Source organism: Paramisgurnus dabryanus, chromosome 1 (genome assembly GCF_030506205.2).
Source record: "Paramisgurnus dabryanus chromosome 1, PD_genome_1.1, whole genome shotgun sequence".
NCBI classification, from domain to species: Eukaryota; Metazoa; Chordata; class Actinopteri; order Cypriniformes; family Cobitidae; genus Paramisgurnus; species Paramisgurnus dabryanus.
This window is the reverse complement of record NC_133337.1, coordinates 6,759,151-6,779,214: the sequence shown is the minus strand read 5'-3', so window position 1 is coordinate 6,779,214 and position 20,064 is coordinate 6,759,151. Positions and strand designations below refer to the sequence as shown.

Here is a 20,064-nt window from a genome sequence, read left to right as displayed (position 1 = left end):
AGAGTGGGTGGGAAGAAAGATCCGGCTAACCCACCTTCACAGTGCTTGCCATCTCCTTTATAACCAGTCTTGCAGATGCACTTGAAGGATTTTGGAGTGTTTTGGCACAGAGCATCGATGTGGCAGTCGTCTGTGGCTTCAGAGCATTCATCTGCATCTGTGGGGTAATCACATGGAATAAGACTTTGCTGAATGCTTGTACACATAAAGATCTTGAAAAGATCCCACAAGAAAAAAAAATTACAAGAAAGCTTTTTGATAGCACTGTTGCTTTTCCATTATTGTGATGGGGGTCTAAATGAGAACCTGCATGTCAGGGAAGAAATCTCATGTCTCCCATCAGAAGAGATATCAACATTGTATTTTACACTTTTACTATATCTCAATAGTCAAAGCAATTTCAAGCAACCATATCAGCAGAAAGATAACCGTTAAATAGTTTCTTTCTAAGAACATACAGAACAGTCTATCTAGATAGCAGTGACCCATTATATTTATTTAAGGACATTAAACATAATAAAACATTTGTTGTTCATCTCCTTTTAGCATCAATGGCATTGTAGAGTAGATTTTCAGAAACAACCGAATCTGTCATTCTGTCCGTGTGTACCATGTCAGAGACACAGTCAACCAAAAGACAGACTTGTCTTTAACTGGATTAGATCAAACCAGACCTTAATGAAAAATCTATTTCTTCTGATAGGGGAATACAGGTGTGGCAGTGGTTGCTTTTTTTGCTGTTCAGTGACCATGTCTAAATAAGTGACTTTTATATGAGAACTTTAGATCTGAAGGTAATGAGAGAAAGAAAGAATGAATGAATGGATAAATAAATGAATTATTTCTCATTTGTAAGTTCAAGTTTATCATTACCAGAATATTAAACTCAAGCACACATACATATATGACAAAAAAGTCGCTCAGCACCATGTGCGCAATGCGCTCCGGTGAACAAACCGCGACAGATCATTCAAACCCATGCCATAGACACTGAGGGAATATAAATAAATATTGCACATATGTTTTGGTTTACGAATGTCATGAGTTTTATTTCATCTGTTTATTTCCATAAAAAAGGCTACTCGAACCCCGGAGACTTCATGCGCAACAGCCAAAACTCCAATAAACTTATTTAGAGTTAAACATTTGCAGGTCTCTTTTATTTCCACGAGTGTGTTTAACTTAAATAAATATATGTCATCAAATTTTCAATCATGTTTAAAAGAACCGAGACTCTAAGTTTTATTGTATTATTGACTTTTTCCAAGCATTCATTACGAAGAGACACAATGCGTATCGATAAATGCAGAAGAGTGAGGGGTCGATAATCCTCCCAAATCGACCCCATCAAGGCGGCTCATGGTCGTACAGACCCAATAAGAGCCAATTTCTCAGAGACAATTTTTTTAATGCATAATGTTTTGCGCAAACTCAGACTTGCGCGTTCAAACCCCATGATTTTCAGCATGCAATTTCCAGTATTGTCAATAATAAGCCTAATTTAATTTACAAAAGGTGACCTATAAAGCAAAAACAACATATTTATCATATTAATGTAATTATAAGTAAAGTGCTTTATAAAAAGCTCTCTATTAGGCATTTGCAAAATAATATTTATTCAATTCTGCAATATTTATCAGTTAGCTAAAGTTTACCCCCCCCCCCCCCCCCCAAAAAAAGAAGGTTACCTGCGACTCCAGCATTTCCCATGACATCGAAAGTATTTATGAGAAGGAAAAGCAAACAGACGTCCCAGGAGAAGCAGGCAGGACCCATGGTTCGAGGCTGTGAGTGAATGTTGTTCTCCAGTTGCGTGTGTCTTTGATAAGAGGAGCGTTTCTGCTGCTGCTGGCAGACAGAGCACGAGAGCTCGATGCCTCGCGACGCCTGCTGATTGGTTTGCACATATTTGAGGAGGAGATGGGAGGTGAAATGAAGGAGAGAGAGAGAGAGAGAGAGAGAGAGAGAGAGAGAGAGAGAGAGAGAGAGAGAGAGAGATCGCATAGGATATGCATAAGTGCCTCCTTCCATTGATTGAGTTCAGACCTGGCAAGAAAACGGCATATCAAATGAAATATCCATCGTCATCTGTATCTTTTTGTACAGTTTATTTTAAAATGCAAAAGCATCAATTGTGAACAATAAGAAAGAAATGAAGAAGAATAAGCAGACTACATTAATAATAGTAAGAATAAAATAAAAATCAAGTTTGTATTAAATCAAAATAAGTAAAAATGTAGGCTTTGTATTTTATTTATTTCAATGTGTAATAAATTGCTTTTTTATTTTAAACTGTTTTACCTGTGACTAATTTATTGACAAAGTGATACACCTTTAAAGTTCCCAATGTCTATAACAATATATACTTCAAGTGCCTATAAATAAATACTAAATTATTATTTTACTTTATATATATTTACTCACCGTAATACTGAGCCAGATAAATGCCTTAAGGTGCATCAAATTATCCAGAGTTTGGTTCTTTGTTCCACCTACATAAAAGCTTTGTAATCAAAGAGATCAGAGATGTTATACTGGCCTCTGCTGGCCTTATAGGAGAAGGCGTTTTTAAATTAAACGATTGAACTACTTGTGTTTACTTTTGAGTTTAGAAACAGCAAAATACCTAAAATACAACATACTGATACTTATAATAAATTGCCAATGAACTGGATGAATTAGACACACAAATCTACACAGTTCACTACATACATGGATGAACGCATTGCGCGCAATAGCCTTCTAGTTATTGAAACAAAAAAATGCAATCTAAGTTGTCATTAAGTACAAACTATAACTATTACCCTAGCTGCGGGTCAATCCAGTTTTCAACTTTCACAATTGCCCTTTTCGGTAGGTGTATAACTACAGTCCATGACTACTCCACAAGGATCTAAAAGGGCGGAGTAGCACGAGGTACCGATTTTTTTACAATTATTAAGTAATCAACTTTACATGACACTGAAACATAAAAACACTGAAAAATCAAATAATAAAATAAATAATAATAATAATAACTTTAACGAAGGGAATAAAATAAAATAAATAAGTAAAAGCGCCGCCCACTTTGCGTGGCGTCATAGCCAATCACCTTACTGTTTCTCAAAGCGTCTGCGTGTCATGGCGTCCTCCTTGAAGGGGGCTGGGTTCACTGCTTCATAATATTTGCGATATTTTACATTCCCACGATCAGCTGCGCGTCTTGAACACTTTTGAAGGATATAATTGGATAAAATGGGGACTGTGCACGCAAGGGTAACGTTAATAGCTTTCTTCAAGATTCAGCCTGAAATCGGCTAAGTTTGTCTGTGACCTCTTGTGTTCAGAGTTTACTGTGCTGCTTCAATACTTGTTTTTGTTTCCATACATTAGGTCATGCACAGCATATGCCATATAAGTATACATTATTTGTTATAAATTTAAATTGTCATGTTTTTTGTAGAGTATGGATTCTTATCCCATGTATGGACGAGACCTGGGCGTTAACTCAGATGATATGGAGGTGATGAAGGCAGAGCAAGAAAATAAGCAGGAGATTTTAGAAAATAAAGATGTAAGTTGTTTTCTGACTATTTCTTAAAGTTTAATACATTAACACAAAAGAAACATGGTACCACCATAATTGAAACCATGGTGGTGCATGCATTCTGATTTATCATACCATTATGTATTACTGTGGAAATCATTTATCGTAGCTCAGTTGGAAGAGTGCAAAGGTCATGGGTTCGACTCCCAAGAAACAGACAAATTGCTAACAATGTATACATTAAAAGCACTGTAAATTGTTTGGATTTAAAAAAAAATTATAACACAAATAAACCTAAAATTGTCTCATCTAGGTTGTTGTTCAACATGTCAGCATTGCAGGACTAGGCAGAACCAAAGAAGATTACTTAGGCTATGAGATCTCAGATGTCTTCACTGCTAGGAACCTGGTGGAAGTGAGTAACAGGTTGTGGTGTTTTATAAGGTTTGGTTTGGTTAAGTTGTTTTTAGAGGAGGTAATAAACACAGTATTTCTGCAGGTGATGAGAAAATCCCATGAGGCCAGACAAAAGTTACTCCGTCTTGGCATATTTAAGGACGTAGAGGTGGTGATCGATATCTCAGAAGGTACCGCATCCTTAACATCTTTATGTCCAATTCATGCTTAATTTAGATACCATTTTTTTTATATCATTCTGGACTGAGCTGCTGCATTTCCTTTAATGCGGCCATCCAGCCTTCAATTTATATGGAACAAAAAGCGGTGGGTCCAAAGTTCAGTTTAGTTTTGTTAGCACATAGTTTAGAGATGATTATTTCTCCATCAGAAGGCTTTGTTCCGTTTGAAACTGGTAAGTTGAAAAGAAAATGCTGTAGATTTCTGTTAGAGCAGAAAGGATTATGTGGCATCATTAAAAGCCCCTCTGTAATCAATACGTTTACACCTTAAAGGGATAGTTCACCAAAAAATGAATATACTGTCATAATTTACATAGCTTGAATGTAACTTACACCATTCCCCCCAGTATACGTGGCTCTATGAATTAATTAATTCATACCCAATACAGATCATTTCTTATTTTAAATTAGATTAAAATTAAGGTTAAAAATGAACCTACCGCCACCTACACAATCTTGCAAACGCTCTTGGCAAACAGAGGAGAGGCTTGAAAAGGACATAGACGCACACACGCAAAAGAGTTCTGGTCTTCGGGTCCGTTCGGCAAAAACACATTAATTGTAAATTACCAGAGACCCAATGGAGCTATTATTAAACCCGAACCGTGTCCGAGGCACACATGAAACTTTTAGACCCGAACCTGATCGGGACCCACCTTATGTTTTGGGGTCTAAGTGGACCTGTGAAGACCTCTATGCCAAGGCAACACAGGCCAAGTTAGAGTGCACCGAGGCAACACAGGCCAAGCAGAAGTGCAGGGAGGCAACACAGGCCGAGTAAAGGCCGGGGTATACTTTTTCGGTATTCAACTCGTGCACGCACTCATCCGCACAGCTTTTTTTTAAGTATTCCCCCTCGCAGCTACACGAGGACGGCCACGTTGGACACATATACCCAATACAAATAATATTTTATTCAAATTATTACTCTACCAGGCTATCAGGGCAGCACTGATTTGCAACATTTACAGTACATTAAAAAATAGGATAGATGAAGAAAAGTAGCGGATCCACCAATGCGACCAAAGTCTAGAACAGGGGTTCTCAAAGTCCGGACTCCGGTCCGGATCCGGACCCGAGGGGAACTTGATCCGGACCCGCGTCCACTTCATATTACAAGTGCATTAATTTCTATGTGATTGATTAGATGTGTGCATTTGCTACTTTACAAATGCATATTTAACTTGTAAACCATTCGTTTAGTTTTTTTTCCTGATCCGAAAATAAAACGAGTTATTAAAAAATGTCCTGTGTGACGCTCTAGCCGTCACACCCAGATATGCACAGCTACTTCATGTACTACGGCTTTTGATCAGTAAGTCCTTATCAATCTGAAATCACTGTTGGTTTGAGCCGTTTAAAACATGCATTTGAAAAAGCAACACTAGTCAAAGATAATCGGTAAACATATTCTTTATTATCATGAAAATACCTGAAAATGTTTGAAGAACAGCAATAAAAATCCTTAAGACATTTCCTTGAGCTTCGTGTGTCTAGTTCTTCGTCTGCAGCACATATTAAGTTTCTGCCCGAGAGCGCCCCCTGGCTTTTGGATGTAGTGGCATTTTACCGTAATTCATTGAGAAGCATAGCAAGCATCATCAGCCAATTTATAGGTGCACTCCTAATTTTGGTCAGTTTCTCTGCCTACACTTTTTTTGCCATGGTTTATGCATCTGATGGAGAACAAACTGTGCCATTTCTTTAATTAGGTTGCTCTGTATTTTGCACCTGGTTACTTTTGGCATATTTCTTGTGTTTATGTTTAAAACATTTTTTTTACTTTAAATGCAAAATACACTTAACTGTTTGTGTTGATTTGTTATATAAACAAATTATTTACATAAAGTTTTTCCGGACCTATGAAAATGAGGAGAATTCAGATTTGGACCTTTGAATGTAAACTTTGAGAACCCCTGGTCTAGAACAAACAACAAGAAAAAAAAGAACAGAAATCAAACATTATGGTGACAAAAATGCTCCACAGCTTTCTGTTCTTGGAAGAAGTGAAAATAAATGAAGAAAAGACGATGGTGTGTGTGCAAATGCTGTCTATTGCGTTTTGGTTATTGTTTGTAGTGTCCTCTTTCAACGCATGCACTGTTGTACGAGGGCTATTTTGGGATGGCCACGGACCCTCCTGATGACGAAAATGACGTCATGCGGACGGCGCGCATATGCGGATGTCCCTAGTATACCTTCGGCTTAAGAATACACAGAGGCAACACAGGCCGAGTTAGAGTGCACCCAGCCAACACAGGCCTGCTCTGATGTGCCACTACAAATTCTCAAAAGAGATCAGTGCAGCCATGCAACATACCACCCAGCCCTCATGTCATTTGCACTTACATTGCAGTTCTTCTCTGCTAAGGCGTACAAGTATGTCAAGAAGACATTTAACTTGGGGTTGCCTCACTCATCCACAATATAAAAGTGGTACAGCAGCACTGCAGGAGATCCTTGATTTAGCAATAAAGTATTAATTTCTCTCAAAGCCAAACATCTGCTGCAAAGGCTAAGGCTCATGAGGCACTCTGTGCACTAAAGTTAGATAAAACGTTTATTGTGAAGCACATGAGTGGGATGCTAAAAAAATGACTGGATTTGTTTACATTAGGACAAACATAACAAACGAAGACATTCCTATGGCTAGGGCTGCACGATAAATCGCATGTGTTTGTCACGCACATCTCGTCAGTAATGGCGGTTCCTTGATTAGTATTAAATCGCCATCAGCTGTTTTCAGATGGAGCAGCTTTAACTACACAGAGCCGTAGTTCACTGACAATCGGGGCAATTTTGCATTAATTATCGCGGACGTATCGCCTGCGATACGTCCAGCTTGTCAGGGAACTACGGCTCTGTGCCGTAATGTCGCGCCATCTGAAAACAGCTGATGGCGATGTAATACTAATCAAGGAACTGGCATTAATGACGTGATGCGCGTGGTATCGCATGCGATTTATCGTGCAGCCCTACCTATGGCAACAGAGGTACTGGTACAGATGGTTGTCTGCATTCATGAACACTGAAAAGCTCCAGTTGCATATTTATTAACCCATGGAATGACTGGGTCAGAGAGGGCTACCTTGTGTGCAATGCATCCTAAAACTCACTGTTGTGGGAGTAAGGGTGGTGCCCCTAACATGTGATGGCCCATCATCACACTTTTCCATGTTAAGGGACCTTGGGGCAGACCTTCAACCAACAAACCTGGACCCCATTTTCCTGATCCATCAAACAAGCAACAAAAGTCCATGTCATCTTGGACATCTGTCATATGCTAAATCTGGTACGTAACACCTTGGGGTCATGTGGCATCATTTTAGATTCATGTGGAAGCAGCATAACATGGGAATACATTAAAGCTTTACCGAAACTACAAAAGGATAAAGTGCTACACCTTGGCAACAAAATTAGATATGCTCAAATGGATTGGCAAAGTCAAAAAATGACGGTGAAACTTGCTCCCCAGACCTTCAGCGCCAGTTTGTCAGATGCCCTCCGGTTCTGTGAGCAGCACTTGCACGTCCCCCAGTTCACTGGCTGTGAGCAAACTGTAAATTTATTGAGATGTTTTACTGGTATTTTAACCTGATGAATTCTAGAAACCCTGTGGCTATGGGATTTAAAAGTCATCAAAACAATGAGACCACCAACATGGCTTTCCTAAAGGACCCATACAATTACATCAATGCACTGAGAGAGCCAGGCATCAGTGGACGACGACTTGTTGAAACAGGCAAGAAAACTGGCTTCCTTGGCTTTATGGTTGGAATAAAAGTTTCCAACAATTATATGATGTATGACCACCTACTTCCCAGTTACATTATCTACTACTTACAAATTTAGCCAGGATCACCTTAAGCAGTTTTTTGCTGCCATTCGATTAGCTAATGGGTTAAAAAACAATCTCATAGCAGTCTAGTGGCAATCAGAGCTACTGGCAACTGCTCCACGCTGGATAGCACAGTGGCACTGGAGGCAACACCTGAAATTCTGCCGAAATGATATCTGTCCTGAAACAGAGAAGAGCACAGAAACACACATCCCCACAGGCCTTCCCAGCCTGTCCATTTTTAAAGAGGCTGTGGTGGGGTACATAGCTGGCTTTGTTGTCAGCAGTGCTTTAAGTGGGCCGGAACGCCCCGGTACTCAGTACCGCCACCTCCAAAAATAGCTCTTGAGCGTACCACCACCTCTCCGTGCGCCCAGAACATGCTTTTAGCGTACCGGAACGCTCATTTGCACATCTGTTTAAAAACAGAGGTTTAATTTAATCCTTTGGCTGCGCTGCGGCTTTTCAGAGCGCCCTTAATGTACGCTTCCTAATTCGTCCCACCGAGAGCAGAGACTGAGACTACATTACCCATACACCCTTGCGTTTACAAGTTAAAAGCGCATGCGGCGGTTAGTCAGCGTCAACGTGCTCTGGACTGGAGAGGTCTGTGTTTGTGTGTGAAATGCGCAACCATATCTGCTCGGTCAAAATGAAAATACAATGAACACTTAATATCCTATGCCCTCCTTGTTTAAGACTCTGAGTAGTAAAAGAACAAGGTCAGAATCAGAGGACTCGCTGACTGACATCCCACCAAGCCAGAATGACAGCTACAGGTCAGACGCAAGCTTTATCCAATACCCTTTTGTAGGTACGTGATAATCTCCGCTGTCGTGGCTGTCAGTTTGGTTCCCCTTGACGCAACTTCGGATTTCCTCAGGCGATGTGCAGAAAACATTCTTGAAATTGTAATATACATTTAGTTTAATTGCTAAACTACAAGTGAACGAAATTTCAATGAATTTGAACGACGTGCACAGTAGTTTTACCACCCGCAAAATGGAAAACAATGGGACAAAATAAATGACTTTCGAGTTTCAAATGGCCAGTATTTTGTTATTCTTTAACCCATAGACATGGTCTTGGTGTCATTTTAAAGTTTTTTTTTCAAGCTCTTTCTATCTGAACAACTAGTTTTAGCATTTAACCATGCCAAATTTTACTCACATATCTACCTTTTTCACATTTTATTTATGTTCAAAAGCTCTACAGTAGCTCTTTCCTTTCTAATGGTATTTTTTCAAAATCCTTTTGCACATTTTATTTATGTTCAGTAGCTATTTCTAGCTCAAGCAGATCCACAAACTTATAAAAGGATTTATTATTTTTTACAAGGTCGTCTGTTGACTGCTGAATATAAAACCCCTTCAAAAAAGGAGTCGAGTCAGCAAAAAAAAAAAAAAGAAAAGAGTCCCGGCACCTCTTTTGGGCCACTTAAAGCACTGGTTGTCAGGACTACAATGAAGAAAATACACGGTACCACCTGCTTATCAGCACTTAGTGTAGAGAGGTCCAAGATGAGCTTAGACACACCCAAATGAACATAGGGCACACCACTTACACTATCCAATCCAAACCATGCCCGGGTGCGTTTGACCCCCCAAGCCTGGTTTGTTTGACTTATGTGATCACTCTGTATCGCGGCCTGGTGCGGTTTAGTTAATCGCACCCTGGCCGGCTTGCAGAGTTGGGCTGGAGCACGGTTCACTTGGGCTCAGGGGCAGAACATGTAATGTAATTGCAAATCACGCCAGAGTACGGTTCAAAAGGAGAGTCCTCAACTGCACGGCCACTTACCTTCATTGGCCTACTTAAAAACCTACTTATGTGCACAGCAGGGTTACATGAATGTCGAATGCACACGCGACAGATCAACTAAGCAATACGATGGCATGTGAGAGGGCTGTGTGTCATCAAGCACCAAAAGACATTACGATGGGTTCCAGTGTTAATAAAGCTTTACTTCCTGCTTGGTTCATAACAATCGCATCCTAATGATGAAAACGCGCTCGGGCTCGGATCGATAAAAGTACAGTGTGAGTGAATGAGTAGGGAGAGGGGACAATCACTTTTTTGGCACGATTTGGTTGGGTTGGGTTAGCCCTAATATGAGTGTGCCCTTCTTGTCTAGAGGTGGCCTCATTAGACCATCAGACATCATGCTAAAAATCTGCAACACAGCTGAGAGGTTTATTCAACATCATATACATACAGTAGGGCTGTGCAAAAAATCGACTGCGATTATCATGCGCGTGTCATCAGTAAAGCCGGTTCCGTAATTAGAAGTAAATTGCCATCAGCTGCTTTCAGATGGAATGGCATTTATTACACAGACCCATAGTTCACAGAGAAGCTAGGCAAAATCGCATAGATTATCGGAGTCGATTTTCCTCGATTATGAACCCGATTTTGCCCAGCTTCTCGGTGAACTACGGTTCGGTGTAATAAATGCAGCTGATGGCGATTTAATACTAATCACCAAACCGGCTTTACTGATGACACGCGCATGATAATCGCAGTCGATTTTTTGCACAGCCCTGACATACAGGGAACATCTCACAATTGAACTTCAAATTCAAATCCAGCTTTTGAAACGTCATGGTGTCTCTGTATCCAAGGAGCTCAAGGCACACATGTTCAATATACAGTAAGACCATACAATAATCACATCTTGACACTCACAAAGAGTAATGCAGACAAAGAAACATCTGCTGCATCAGACTGCAAAAGGAAAACTCTGGGAAAGCTAATTAGCCTGATATGCTCTGCCAAAATATAAAAAATGTTTTACTTTATCTTCTGAATGCAAATAATTATCTTTAAAGGGATAGTTCAATTTAAAATGAAAATTCTGTCATTATTTACTCATCCTCATGTTGTTCTAAACCTGTATGAATTTCTTTTTTCTGATGAACACAAAAGAAGATATTTTGAGAAATGATGGTAAACACCCAGCAGTAAGTGACCATAGACTTCCATAGTAGGAAAAAATATTTAGGAAGTATTGTGATAAATGATGAAGAAATTATTTTGATAAATGATGGTAAGCACACAGTTGACGGTACCCATTAAATTCCATCGTTTTTTTTTATTCCTACTATTGAAGTCTATGGTCAATTACTGCTGTGTGTTTACCATCATTTATCAAAATATCTTCTTTTGTGTTCATCAGAAAAAAGAAATTCATACAGGTTTAGAACAACATGAGGATGAGTAAATGATGACAGAATTTTAATTTTAAAGTGAACTATCCCTTTAACAGGCAATTACCTAACAAACATTTGAATTAATTTGTACATATCGAGTAATGTTTGCATTAAATGTAATAATCCCATTGCTTTACATTTTTTCTGTATACAGAAAGATATATTAAAGTTACTTTACAATTGATGTCATGCTTTTGCTTTACCTTTAAGGACAGCTCTTCGGTGAAGACAGTCTAGCCAATGTATCCTTATACATTTAGTTTCTGCTGAGGCACATAAAAAGCATTTTATCAAACAATTTTAAGTTTTAAGCCCATCCACTTTTGACCACATTCCGCCAGATTGCTTTTGTAGACGCGCATGTGTTCGAGCAGCCACAAGAGACCGCCTACTCTATGCCTCTTGATCTAATTTGAGGTACCGTGCAATGGCTCTTCAACAACAAACTAACCTTTTGTTTCCTCCATGTTGTAACAAGTTTCTTAATGTTACACTAAAGCACAGGCAGGGTACTGTACAGTCAATCGCTGTAAGTGAGAATGTAAGAAAAAACATTGAAATGCATAACCGGATTCTTATAGTATAAATTGTTTAGTTTAGTTTAGTTTAACTTTATTGTCCAGTCTGTTTTCACAGAGCGGAAATTTGTCTTTGACACTGCAACATACAAACACATCACACATCAACAACAAAAATCATACAATTAAACACTTTTAAAAAGATGAAAACAGCCCTTCTATTGCTTCACTTAAAATACTGTACGATTCAAAATAATCACTGCCATTGGGAGAAAAGATCGTTTATAAACATTTTTCCTAGCTAAGGGAATTTTCAGTCTTCGCCCAGATGGGAGCAATTCAAAACTAGAGTGTAGAGGGTGTGTATTGTCTTTAAAAATCGCAATTGCCTTTTTTCCCATAAAATGATCGAACAAGCTCTGAAGTGGCTGTTGTTTGTGCCGGGTGATCTTGTTTGCTTGGTTAATTATTTGTGAGAGTTTGTTCTTTTGTTTTAATGTTAAATTGCCGTACCATGAAACAATGTTATATGTTAGTGTACTCTCGATCACTGATTGATATAACATAGTTAAGGTCTGAGGACTGACATTGAAACTTCTTAATTTCCTGAGGAGTCCCAGGCGTTGTCGTGATCTTTGGTCAGTTTGCAAGGAACTGTTTAAGATACATCAGCTTTATAAAATGAACTGAACTGAACTTACTAATGTTTCAGTAGTCAACTAACTATGTCACATAAACTTATGTTTAGAATAGCATACTACTGTGCTAAACTATGGTGGTTTAAGGGTGAAGTGGGACACCTTTTTAATCTCATTGACAAAAAGTATCAAGTAACTTTTAGGAACGTTGTCCTAAATGACATTAGCTCTGTCAGAAACGCAAGAAATATGATTGTCCGAACTTAGCAATACAAAGCTTGCAATAGCAGTCGGGCAAATAAAGTTTCAAAGGTGTATGGTACATGTTGTAGATGTGTCTAACTACTTGCCGAAATCTACTTATAATAAAAAAAATTCACCATCAGGCAGTTGCTAGGTTGTCTAACGTTAAAGCGGCCGTGTTTCGTGGTCCCATTTTCAAACTTTAGTTAGTGTTTAATGTTGCTGTTAGAGCATAAATAATGCAAAGCAATATATTTTCATTAACAGAATTCACTTTTCATGGACTACAGAGAACGACCGGTTTGAACTACAGCCCTCTACTTCCCGGATATATGACATCAAAGAATTTTTGACTAACTGCCTACAGGAATATGCCAGTCGGCAGCTATGCTAAGCTGCTGTCGAATCACAACACACAAAACCAGCTACATTACGTATTTCTGAAGGAGGGACTTCATAAAACGAGGAAGATATCAGCTTGTTTTTATTACAGTGAAAACAGTAAGAAAGTTAATTTTGTGAAAAATACTGCGTTTTTTTACACACAAAACATGAACACATTATATTGTGCACCGTAAACACAATGAAAGCTTCGAAAACACAGGAAAAACATCTACTTTAAACATTCTACTTAACGGAGAAAGATAACAAGCTAATAGTATGCATTTTGCATCCAGATTTTTTATGCACATATGTGTATTCGCTACAGAGATAGCTGCAGCCAATGAATAAAGTTAAACATAACTTAATCACTCTTTTAACAATAATCGAAAATGTATTTTAAGTAAATTGCTGATTTCTTTAACCTGATAAGGAACACTGTGCCGTACCCGGCACACCCCCTCCCTTGCACGTGAGGCTGCATAAACGTCATTGTAACTTTGAAGAATTAAATCTTCAAAATATACGGTCATGCGGCACATCGTTTGAAAGCTTAGACTTTCGTGATTCCATTAAGCGCACACACAAAGCATCATATTATTTATAGCAGTCATAAAACTGTAATAGTTGTTAGTTACCTGAACCGGGCGGTGCCGATTTAGGATATTTACTTACATTCAAAATCTTCCCTTTATCCGCTTCAGTGAAATTGTCCAAAACAAATTGTTCATAAATCCCCAAAAGTCCAAGGAAATGGAATATCCAAGCCTTTTAATCCAAAACGATTTGTTCATCTCACAATCTTGACGTTTCTGATCGAGTTACGATATAAATACTGTATACAATCAGTTCACTAACGGACATTTGTTCGAATCTTTTCATTCACGATATATAATGAATATATTCGGATGTCACGTTTATTGTGCAACGTCTGAGGAACAAATACGCCCCCTTGTGGAATTTAACTAATAGGGAATAAGAGGCTTCAAGAAAATAATGATATAAATCGTTAAACGGGCAGGTAAAATAAATTTACCAAAGTCACATGTTTTTGTATTTAACTAATAGGGACGAGTAGAATGTTGGGCATACCAATATGGCGGCGCAGTGGCTTCAATTTTATGACGTCATGTGCAATCCAGTCATTTATATAGATAAGTGGATAGGCTGCATGTTTGAGACAAAGGAAACTATGGCAATTTCATAAAGAAAGTACTGTATGGTGACAAATGATGAATTAAGACATAGACATATAAGCAACAATAAAACTTGATTTTCACCACAGGGGGACTTTAAACACCCTATTTGGTTAAACTGCCGTCTTTCTGTCCCCTCCTCAGGTACAGATGCGCTGCCAAATGGGCTTGATGTTACATTCGAGGTGACTGAGCTTAAGCGACTTACTGGCAGCTACAACACGATGGTCGGAAACAATGAAGGCAGTATGGTGAGAATCATATTACAAGCACAGTACTTTACTCTCATAGCATGCTGTCACACACTAATGCATCAGTTAGTCAACATCAATTGCTCTAAATAGGTTTTGTCAGTCCCTATTTAAAACTACTAAAACTACTTGCTTTAGTGGTGTCACTGCATTTGTGTTTATTTATGCACAGGTTCTGGGTGTAAAGCTTCCCAACATAATTGGCAGAGGAGAGAGACTCACCTTCCAGTTCTCCTATGGTACTAAGGAAACATCCTATGGCCTCTCATTCTTTAAACCACAGCCAGGATATTATGAGCGCAAGTAGGATTTTTGTACACTGAAAGAGTATGAAAGGTAACAGCACCTTTGTGTTGGATCTCACTGAATTCTTTGTCTTTGATAGTTTCACGCTGAACCTGTACAAAGTCACAGGCCAGTTTCCCTGGAGCTCGCTGAAGGAAACGGACAGGGGCGTTTCCACAGAGCTTATTGTAAGATAAGCACAGTAGTTATTTTAGTGATCTCATTTTCCACTTTTAAAGCATTGAGTATACTTCATAAGCAAATGTGTTTTATTCATTATGCGTCTTTCAGTTTCCTCTGTGGATGACGGATCACACTTTGAAATGGGAAGGTGTTTGGCGTGAACTCGGCTGTTTGGCTCGCAGTGCCTCATTTGCCGTGAGGGAAGAAAGCGGCCACACTCTTAAATCTGCCCTTTCTGTAAGCTGTCCTCAGTAGTGTTTTGGCTCTTAAGGTTTAAGTTAATAACTGATTTCCTGAAATATTATCTTGTCATCTCTTACTAGCACACTATGGTTATAGACACAAGAAACTCTGCCATCTTGCCCCAAAAAGGTGCCTTACTGCGGATCAATCAGGTGTGTGGATTTGATCACCAAGTGTTATCGTATTTCTTCATTCCATCATTACTGTGCCTACATCACTGGTCATTGACTGGAAATGCTGGAAAGGCTTTTAGCTGGACTGTTAAGCAGTATCTGTGTTTGCTCTGTTGCTTTAGGAACTGGCAGGATACACGGGTGGTGATGCCAGCTTTGTAAAGGAGGACTTTGAACTACAACTTAACAAACCTTTTATCTGGGGTTCTGTGAGTAGCCTGGTTAACTTATGTCAGACAATATCTTTCATGATTTATCTGCTAAAATAAAACGATCATCGTTGTATTAGTCACTTTGTACTGGACATCTGTAGCATTTGGACATTCATGAGAAGTCAATATTGTGCTAATATAGTGGGTTTGATGGTTTTATTCTATCTAGGTATTATCTGCATCCTTGTGGGGAGGGATGATCTTCCCTCTTGGGAGTCAACCTACATCCATTGCTGACAGGTTTGTTTGTTTTAATTTTCATTTTATTTTTTCGGTTTATGCTCAATTGTACACATTGTGTTGCATGTTTGTTACTGGCAGGTTCTACCTGGGTGGTCCAACAAGTGTGAGAGGTTTTGGCATGTACAGTATAGGCCCTCAAAGTGAAGGTAAATGTGTATGTGTGATTTTAACATTGTTTCACTGTAAAAATCATAAAAAAAAATTGTAAAAATGTTAACTCTCTACCTGCATGTGTACGGCCAACCTATCAGGTGATTATCTGGGTGGTAATGCATATTGGGCTGGTGGGCTCCACCTGTACACGCCCCTCCCCTTCCGCTCGACCCGCAGTGGCCTAGCTGACCTCTTCAGAACGCACTTTTTCCTTAATGCTGGAAACCTTTGCAACCTCAACTACGGTCAGTGTTTTCACTTGTAAACCTTCAATGTTTTTAAATGTATATTTATTCCATTGTAGTATTTCTTTTAAATCCATTATGAGATTTCATGCTTTTTGTCTATACCGGGATGCTATTTCTAAAAGGGTCCAAGTTAACCCCCCCCCTAAACTTAAGCCTATTTCAATCTGTCTTCAATTCAAATTCTGTTGCTGTATCTATAAACTGTAGGGATGTGCATCGATGCATCGCGCTCCCATTAAAAAGACCTGTCTGAAATCGATTCTGAATCGTAAGGCTCCGATTCAGTGTTTCATGCACAGCTTGTGCATGTATTACGGCTCCGTGATCAGTAGGAAGTCCTTATCAATCTAAAATCACTACAAGTTTGACTCGTTTATAACGTGCATTTAAAAAAGCAACACTCGTCAAACACAATCATTTAAAATATTCTTTATTATCATGAAAATACCTGAAACAATCTGAAGAACAGTGATATAAATATTCCTTTAGACATTTCCTGGAATAGTGTTTGGTATACTACTTCTTCTGTGGCACAAATGGTGTTTCTAAGCGAGAGCGCCCCCTGGCTTTTGGATGTGCCTGCATTTCACCTTAATTCATTCAAATTCATTCATTGAGAAAATGCGCATTTGCCCGATTAATTGTCACAACCCTAATAAACTGACATTATTCACTGTGTTTTTGTAGGAGATGGACCACGTGCACATCTACAGAAGCTAGCAGAATGTATCCGATGGTCATACGGTGCAGGAATAATTCTGCGACTGGGAAACATTGCTAGGCTTGAACTCAATTACTGCTTTCCCATGAGTGTTCAAGGTGGAGATAGGTATACACTGACTCACATTAAAAACAGCTAAATTAGCTTGTTATGCTATATTAACCTTAAGGGCCCTATGTTAACGATCTAAGCGCATGGTCTAAGGTCTCACAGCACAAGTAAAGTGTGTCCGAATCCACTTTTGCTAATCCACTTATGAGTAATGGGTATGTTTTGGGTGTAACGTGCAATAAACCAATGAGTGTCTCATCTCCCATCCCCTTTAAAAGCCAGTTGCGCTCAAGCCATGCCAATTTTCTATTTAGATGGTGGAATTTTTAAGCGAAAAAACTGTAGGCAGATAAAGAAGACAATCAGTTTAAGATTGATGTAAAAAAAATTTGTTGTGTTTTATTTATTCGGTAACACTTTACAATAAGGTTCATTAGTTAACTACATTCGTTAACATGAACTAATAATGAACTGCACTTATACAGCATTTATTTATATCTTTATGTTAATTTCAGCCATTACCAATAATGTTAATCTTGTTAACATTCATTAATGCACTGTGAACTAACATGAACAAACAGCTTTATTTCTATTAACTAACATTAACAAAGATTAATAAATACTGTAACAAATGTATTGCTCATGGTTTGTTCATGTTAGTTAATACATTAACAAATGTTAACTAATGAACCTTATTGTAAAGTGTTACCATTTATTCAAATGATTCAAAAGTCGTTATTTCAGTCATGGAGTATTGTATGCGTAAAATAAGATGATAAAGTATGATGCATGATCACTGTAAAGGTTTTAATAAGAATAATTTACAAATATGCAAAAACAGTTTGCATAAGTAAAAATACTTTATATTTGTAAACAACAGGAGATAAAGAATTTACAAACGTGAAAGCTGTTTCAGCACTAAGACAGTGTCGTGAGTGTTTTGAAAAATATTTATAGTTCTAATCTCACCATACCCAGAGGTACAAAGTCGTCATATACAATAAATCCATAGGGTAGCATTAAAAAACAAAACAAAAAAAAAAAACATTTCGAATAATTGCAATATTTCCACTTTTTAAAAGCAAAAACTCTGCTTTCCAGGCAACAGGTAAAGCAGCTCTTAACAATTTCTAAAGTCCTGTAATCTGCCCTCATTTATGTCCAAGAGACACAATATTAATCTCTTACATTTTAATCCTAATTTGTGTGCTGCTGCATGTTCATCTAGTTTATAGGCACATATTACTAACGCGCTGTTTAAAAACAAAAAAATATTGTGCCATTGACTTTAGACTTTAGACCAGGTTTTAGTTGGTCAGTGGCATAGTCTATTTTAGTTGTCTCAAAATAACATTACGCCTGAACACCTCATTTTCAGACCAGCACGCCCATTGGCAAAAATGCATTTGCTATCTAAACAATAGCATTTGCTATCATGCGCTGGACTTGAAAATACTGCATCGAGGCTGAAACTAACAAAAACACTTGTGCCGCGCTTCTATTACGCCGAGTATATTATATGTCCCTATGGCTATGTTTACACGAAAACGCAAAGATTTTTCTTTACCACTAAATTACTAAAAACTGAAAATGTGTTTTCTTGCAGGATATGTGATGGTGTGCAGTTCGGTGCAGGCATCCGCTTCCTGTGAATATCTCTGCTGCTGTTCTTGTTCTGAAGCAGGGGGATTTCTTTTTGTAATATTTTGAATGTTAAACACAGGTAATAGTTTCTCATGCATGCGCACTCTAAGAATACAGTTTTTTGTATAGAAATCGAAAGGTGACAAAGATGTCTTTATTACGAAAAACTATTGATTTTCAGAGTTCAGAGTACACAGGTTTGCTGAGTTGGGCAAACTTGTACAGTTGTTTACAGCATGGTGAAACTGAAAAACTTTTAAAAATTAGCCACGGTCAAGCGTGGTACCATACCCATGCCATTAGGACCCTTTGTGTTATTAATCAATATTGGGTATAGTAAATGTTGTGTTATGGAAAATAGGGTTACACTTTATAATAAGGGTCCATGAATCATAATAAATGTATAAATTAAAGACATAAATGTATTTTTACTTAAACATGAACTAATGCTGAGCATGTACTGATCATAAACTAATGAAGAGTCATCATTAAGTACAACATGAGATGTTTTTTGCATGTACTGATCATAAACTAATGAAGAGTCATCATTAAGTACAACATGAGATGTTTTTTGTTGTTGGTTAATGTATTAATTAACAATGCATTCATGTGTTGAGTCATGTTTTGATCAGTAGACATGCCTTAACTAAGCATTACTTCATATTTAAGTAAGAATTAATTTATGTATTAGTTCATCATGATTCATGTACCCTTATTAGAAAGTGTTAATGAAAACAGCAATCCTACGTTTACTGTGATATTCACCACCAATCGCAGTCTGGCTACTTCTGGACCATCCACATTTTTTTGGATGGAATATAATAATTAATAATGGATTATTCAAATGTTCAAACATTTGTTCACAATATTGCTGAAATGTCGAGTTTAATCTGTAGCCATGTGACTATAAGCACCTTTCATATTTAAGTAAGAATTAATTTATGTATTAGTTCATCATGATTCATGTACCCTTATTAGAAAGTGTTAATGAAAACAGCAATCCTACGTTTACTGTGATATTCACCACCAATCGCAGTCTGGCTACTTCTGGACCATCCACATTTTTTTGGATGGAATATAATAATTAATAATGGATTATTCAAATGTTCAAACATTTGTTCACAATATTGCTGAAATGTCGAGTTTAATCTGTAGCCATGTGACTATAAGCACCTTTTCTGCTTTAAATAAGATAATTTTGTGTTTGCATCAGTCTTCACCTCTGATGCCAAACCTAGTAAATAAATCAATTAAGACTGTATGAGTCTATAAGTGTCTGTGAGTCGATGTTAAATTTCCTTCATGAGTCCACCAGCAGCGCTCTTATTGTCGGGGTGATTTTTATTTTATTTTTGTCAGAACTTTATGTAACGTTGTGCACAAAAAAATAAACCATTTGGTTCCCTGTTACTGTTTTAATGCTTTCTCAAGTGTGGTTCAAGAGTGTTTCTACCACAAAAATTGTGTGAT

General features: G+C 38.0%; 2 protein-coding genes across 2 annotated transcripts in view; one reads left to right on the top strand and one right to left on the bottom strand.

Moving 5' to 3' along the window:
• The window catches only part of scube1 (signal peptide, CUB domain, EGF-like 1), a 113,380-nt gene extending 110,894 nt beyond the window's left edge, over positions 1 to 2,486 (bottom strand). Inside the window, exons 1-3 of the mRNA XM_073815861.1 lie at positions 2,425 to 2,486; positions 1,689 to 2,046; positions 35 to 157 (exon numbers count right to left, since the gene is read on the bottom strand). Of these exons, the coding sequence (XP_073671962.1) occupies positions 35 to 157; positions 1,689 to 2,031 (466 nt within the window). The 5' untranslated portion in view covers positions 2,032 to 2,046; positions 2,425 to 2,486. The remainder of the gene's footprint in view (positions 1 to 34; positions 158 to 1,688; positions 2,047 to 2,424) is intronic.
• Positions 2,487 to 3,087: 601 nt separating this feature from the next.
• samm50l (sorting and assembly machinery component 50 homolog, like) lies at positions 3,088 to 20,004 on the top strand. Its single transcript, XM_065265589.2, has 15 exons — positions 3,088 to 3,255; positions 3,443 to 3,553; positions 3,840 to 3,941; positions 4,026 to 4,113; positions 14,332 to 14,438; positions 14,611 to 14,741; positions 14,824 to 14,911; positions 15,015 to 15,143; positions 15,230 to 15,301; positions 15,445 to 15,531; positions 15,704 to 15,774; positions 15,856 to 15,923; positions 16,029 to 16,175; positions 16,866 to 17,007; positions 18,557 to 20,004. The coding sequence occupies exons 1-15, from the start codon at positions 3,235 to 3,237 to the stop codon at positions 18,600 to 18,602; spliced, it is 1,410 nt and encodes a 469-aa protein (XP_065121661.1). The 5' UTR covers positions 3,088 to 3,234; the 3' UTR covers positions 18,603 to 20,004.
• The last annotated feature ends 60 nt before the right edge of the window (positions 20,005 to 20,064 follow it).

Bases quoted from the DNA above. Each gene is read 5' to 3' on its own strand.
- samm50l (XM_065265589.2), top strand. From the start codon at position 3,235: ATGGGGACTGTGCACGCAAGG. The intron at 3,554-3,839 runs GTAAGTTGTTTT...TGTCTCATCTAG, and splicing joins AGATTTTAGAAAATAAAGAT to GTTGTTGTTCAACATGTCAG. The intron at 3,942-4,025 runs GTGAGTAACAGG...GTATTTCTGCAG, and splicing joins CTGCTAGGAACCTGGTGGAA to GTGATGAGAAAATCCCATGA.